The 4,587-nt window shown below is 45.4% G+C and overlaps 1 protein-coding gene across 1 annotated transcript; it reads left to right on the plus strand.

Annotated features, from left to right (window-relative positions):
• The first annotated feature begins 596 nt into the window (after window positions 1-596).
• On the plus strand, window positions 597-3,589 carry bhlhe22.L (basic helix-loop-helix family member e22 L homeolog). The gene has a single exon (XM_018268044.2). The coding sequence runs from the start codon at window positions 1,375-1,377 to the stop codon at window positions 2,260-2,262; it is 888 nt and encodes a 295-aa protein (XP_018123533.1). The 5' UTR covers window positions 597-1,374; the 3' UTR covers window positions 2,263-3,589.
• The last annotated feature ends 998 nt before the right edge of the window (window positions 3,590-4,587 follow it).

Below are 4,587 nucleotides of genomic sequence, written 5' to 3' on the forward strand. Positions count from 1 at the left end.
AATGGGTGGAAGTGAAAGTTCATCCTTTGATAAATACACCTTTTATAATCGCATAGAAATGAATGGAGAGTGGCGGAATTTCACACTAGTTGGGGGATCTCTAACTTCACTTTTTGATAAATATGCCCCTAGTTGCTGCTGAACTACAGTGAACAGAGCTGCTGAGAATTAAGACTAAATGAGTATTTATCAATGGGAGAAAGTGGAAGTTCACCCATTGATAAATACACCTTTCAAAATCCCATAGAAATGAATGGAGAGTGGCGGAATTTCACTCTAGAGAACTGTGGTGATCTCTAACTTCACTCTTTGATAAATATACCCCTTTGTCTGTAGTTTGACATCCAACCTGCTTCTTCTCTAGATGTTGCTGAACTACAGTCTACTGAGCTTCTGAGAATTTTAATTCAACAACAGCCAAAAACCCCATGGAATAAAAATGATACCTTGCTTTGCAATATAAAGAAATGATTTGTGACAGTGGTGTAATTGTTTTATTGAATGTACGGTGGCTGAAGAGGCCATAAACAAAAAGCATTGGGGAGCCAGTTGGCAGCTCCAGCCCAGAGACTGTTCCATAGAGGAATCCCACAGGGGGGTGCAGAGTATTTAATAAGAGGCAGCAGCAGACTGACTCCCATTGGCTTTGGCTGCACTTGAGAAAGAGTTGAGGGAGATGAGCAGTTGTGTCATTTGCTGAAGGAGACAAAGTCGCATGTGAGTGGGGTTTGTGCTCATTGAGGAGTGAAAGTGGCCGCACATGTCAGACTAGAGGCAGTTGTTGGTTCAGGACACAACGTCTCACAAACATATGCGCAGAGCTGAGGAGGATACAGATGGTCGCCAGAAGAAGGGGACACATAGCGCCTTTTATATAAAGCTCTAGTCGCTGCTGCTGCTCGTCCTCTCACAGCCGCCAAAGGAAAGCGCTCAGATTCAGCCAGCGCCTCGGATTGTTTCTTACCGCTTTAATCCTATTAATTAAAACGTTAACCTGATTGGGTAGAAAGCTCTGTCCCAACAGGCGACTCTTCCCATAATAACCTCCTCACAGATAATGATGTAAAAGACTCCCCAGTCTGAGGCGCTGCCGCTGCTACTGCTTGATGGCTCCGGAGATCTCTTGATGGGGAATCCAAGCGACATAAACGCTGCGACTGATCGTTGCGAGTCACAATGCCTGGTCGCCGTGTAGCAGTACTAGTAATAGTTGTAGTAGTAATGTCAGTAGTAGCATCAGACTGGAGCTGAAGAGCGAGAAGAGGACACGGTGCTCAGACTCAGCCACGGGAAAGTGACAACGTTTCGGCCCAGGAGCAGCGGGACATCAGGAAAGACTTTTATCGCACTAGCCAAGGTGGGAAGACAGGCGCTATGGAGAGGGCGCTAAAGCTGGCTGAAGAGGACTTGTTCCACAAGAGCCTGAGCGCAAAGAGGATGGAGTCTGCCTTCAGGTCCCCTCAGGGGCTGGATGTGTCCCAGGCAGGAGATCGCTCCCCGCTGCGCTGCTACGATGTACCCGACCCGTCCGACCTCCTGCGGCACCACCAGCAGCAGCAGCATCAGGCAATGGCAGCCTCCGGGGCGCTGAGCGCAGCTGCTTCTAGCGAGTCTCTGGCACTGGCCGCCGCCAACATGTGCGCTAAATACGGGGAGAGCGCCGGCAGGGGGTCGATGGCCGAGAGCAGCGGGGGAGAGGAGCAGAGCCCGGACGATGACAGCGACGGGCGCTGCGAGCTGGTGCTAAGATCAACCGAACACAGGGCCTCCCAAGCCGGCCTCAAGCTGGATACCCCGTGCGCTCCCGGAGGAGGCAAGAAGTCCAAGGAGCAGAGGAGTCTCCGGCTCAACATCAACGCCCGGGAGAGGAGGCGAATGCACGACCTAAACGATGCCCTGGACGAACTCCGCTCGGTGATTCCCTACGCGCACAGCCCCTCGGTCCGCAAACTCTCCAAGATAGCCACCCTGCTCCTGGCCAAGAACTACATCCTCATGCAAGCCCAGGCGCTCGAGGAGATGAGGCGGCTCGTGGCTTATCTCAACCAAGGCCAGGCCATCTCCGCCGCCTCCATCCCCAACTCTGCCGCTGCCGCCGCCGCCGCCGCTGCTGTCGCTCTGCACCCGGCACTGGGAGCCTATGAGCCGGCGACCCCGGCGGGATATCCCTTCAGCACCGGACACCTGCCCACCCCCACCTCGTGCCCCGACAAGTGCGCCCTGTTCAACAGCCTGTGCAAACAATGCACCGACAAGCCTTGACCTGGGACACTCTCTGGCTCACACTAAGCCCTACACTTGGCCTCCTGGGGATGCCCCTGTCTCTATGGAGATGCCACCCCCAGGCTGATGCTGCTGTTCCCCCTCATGCCAGGATGCCCAGTGCTGGGATCTCTAGTTGCACAACAGCTGTTGGACTGCAGGTTGGACAACCTTATACATTTGAGGGTGGGGAGGTTAAAAACTTTTGGGTACTAGAGAAACTCTGTGTGGAAGTAACCGGTACCTTTGCTTTCCTCCAGCACCCCATCATCCAGCACCCACCTTCCTCATGCCACCCTCCTGCTGTTCAACTACAATTCCCAGCATCCTCTGTGGGGTTGTTGTTCAATAGCCGAGGAAGAACCATTTTTTTTTAATTAAATCAATATTCCCATTTTTTTTATATCTCTTTATTGCTATTTTTTTCCCTCTTCTGAATTCGTTCGAACAAGGGACTTTCCATCTATAAAAACCCTCTGCGAATAATTTCCCATTTTTAGTTTTGAAATAAGAGACAATTTCCCTCCCCCTGATGGATTTCCTCTCTGTGTTTCTCTAGGAATTGAAATGCTGAAAGCTGAACTATTCTGATCAATCAGAAATAAAAAAAAAAACAGGCACTTGAATTTGATAATGATTCTGAGCCAGGAAAACACTTGAAATATAGACTTTTGTTTCATTACAAAAAAAAAAAAAGACTAAAATTGCAAGAATATGAATCATTTGTATTTTTTAATCGTGTCTGAACTTTGTACGATAAGTTTTGGTGAGGGAGCAGGTGACTTGCGACTAAACACTGCTCGTGTGAGTGAAACTTGTTTTTTTTTAACGAAATCATCGGTGTGCACCTTGGGTTCTCCATCCTGAATGTTGTGAGACAACAACTGGTTCCATTTCTATGTTACACTTTACTTGTTCCCAAACGCGAGACTATTGATCATGTGTTCTAGGTGAAAGGATGTCAGATGAATTATTATTATTATTATTATGATTATTATTATTATTATTGACTCTTGTTGGGAGATAATCTCTGCTGGATTAATTTCTATACCTTGTGCCAAGTGTTTTAAAACAAATAACTTCTATGAGATGGAGGAATGAGGCTTGCTGGGTTGAAAGGTCAATTTGATTTGAAATTGCTTCATCATCACTGTATTTAACACTGAGCTTTAATAAATTGCTTCAGTCCAAAAGAAACTGCAGGAGGAAGTGTGTTATTAATTGGACAAATCAGCACAAGCCTGTCCTTCAAAGTCTCTACAAAGGGAAAAAGCTATTTGCGCTCATGATGAAATGCTGTGACCCTGCTGTTGCCTGGGATTGTTTTTTTTAAAAAAAAAATCAAAGTTCGTTTGTATATTTATTCATATTTATTTATTTATTTGAATATTTTCTTCATGGGCTGTAAATGAAAAAAAAAAATGATCCATTTGCAGAATTGTTTTTTTTTTATATAAATTAAATCAACCTAAAAAAAAAATCCAACTGTCAGCGGTTGATATCAGAAAAAAATGTCTAGAGCTGCCCATTAAATTCAGGTCAATCAGATTAGCGAAGCAATTTATGATGTTATGTGTGCGAGTGTGGGTCACAAGTAAGCAATCATTTCTAATCCCTCCATTTGTATCATTAGCCTTAGAAGGGCGTTTGGTTTGACTGGACTAATAATTCGAGGTGCTGGAGGCTGTGAGCTGCTATTAAGTGCAATCATTCCAATTGGGACAGATTTATATACATTCTGCAGAGAAAGAATTCACCTAAAAGCAATAGTGTAATGACAATTCTTTCTCTCCAGCATTTATAAAGGAACACACATGGCCCATAATAATCGCATACACTGAATGTGTGTCAGTAATACAGGACTGTTTGATGGCAGCAAACCTTATTATCTGAATACCCAAATTAATATTTTAATTGGTACCCAGCAGCGATAGTCTTGTATGGAACCAGCACTGTACTCTGCACTGAACTGAGCATGCTGTGGGCAAAGGATACATTATAACACAATCAGCTCTAATTGGCATTTATACAGATTTATTTAGATTGCGAGCTCTCCAGAATAGGGCCTTGCTAACTGAAGGGGACACACTTGTGAAATTAATATCTTAAAAGGCTGTCTTAATGGCAACACAATGTAAAAATTAGACATTGTTATTGTAAGGGTTCCTGTTTAAAAAGAAAACCTGGTAAAATAGTGTGTAGGTAGAACATAGATATATAGAGAGAGAGAGAGAGAGAGAGAGAGAGAGAGAGAGAGAGAGAGAGAGAGAGAGAGAGATGGATGATAGATAGAAGAGAGAGAGCGAGATGATAGATGGATAGATA

This window comes from Xenopus laevis, chromosome 6L (genome assembly GCF_017654675.1).
Source record: "Xenopus laevis strain J_2021 chromosome 6L, Xenopus_laevis_v10.1, whole genome shotgun sequence".
Taxonomy (NCBI): domain Eukaryota; kingdom Metazoa; phylum Chordata; class Amphibia; order Anura; family Pipidae; genus Xenopus; species Xenopus laevis.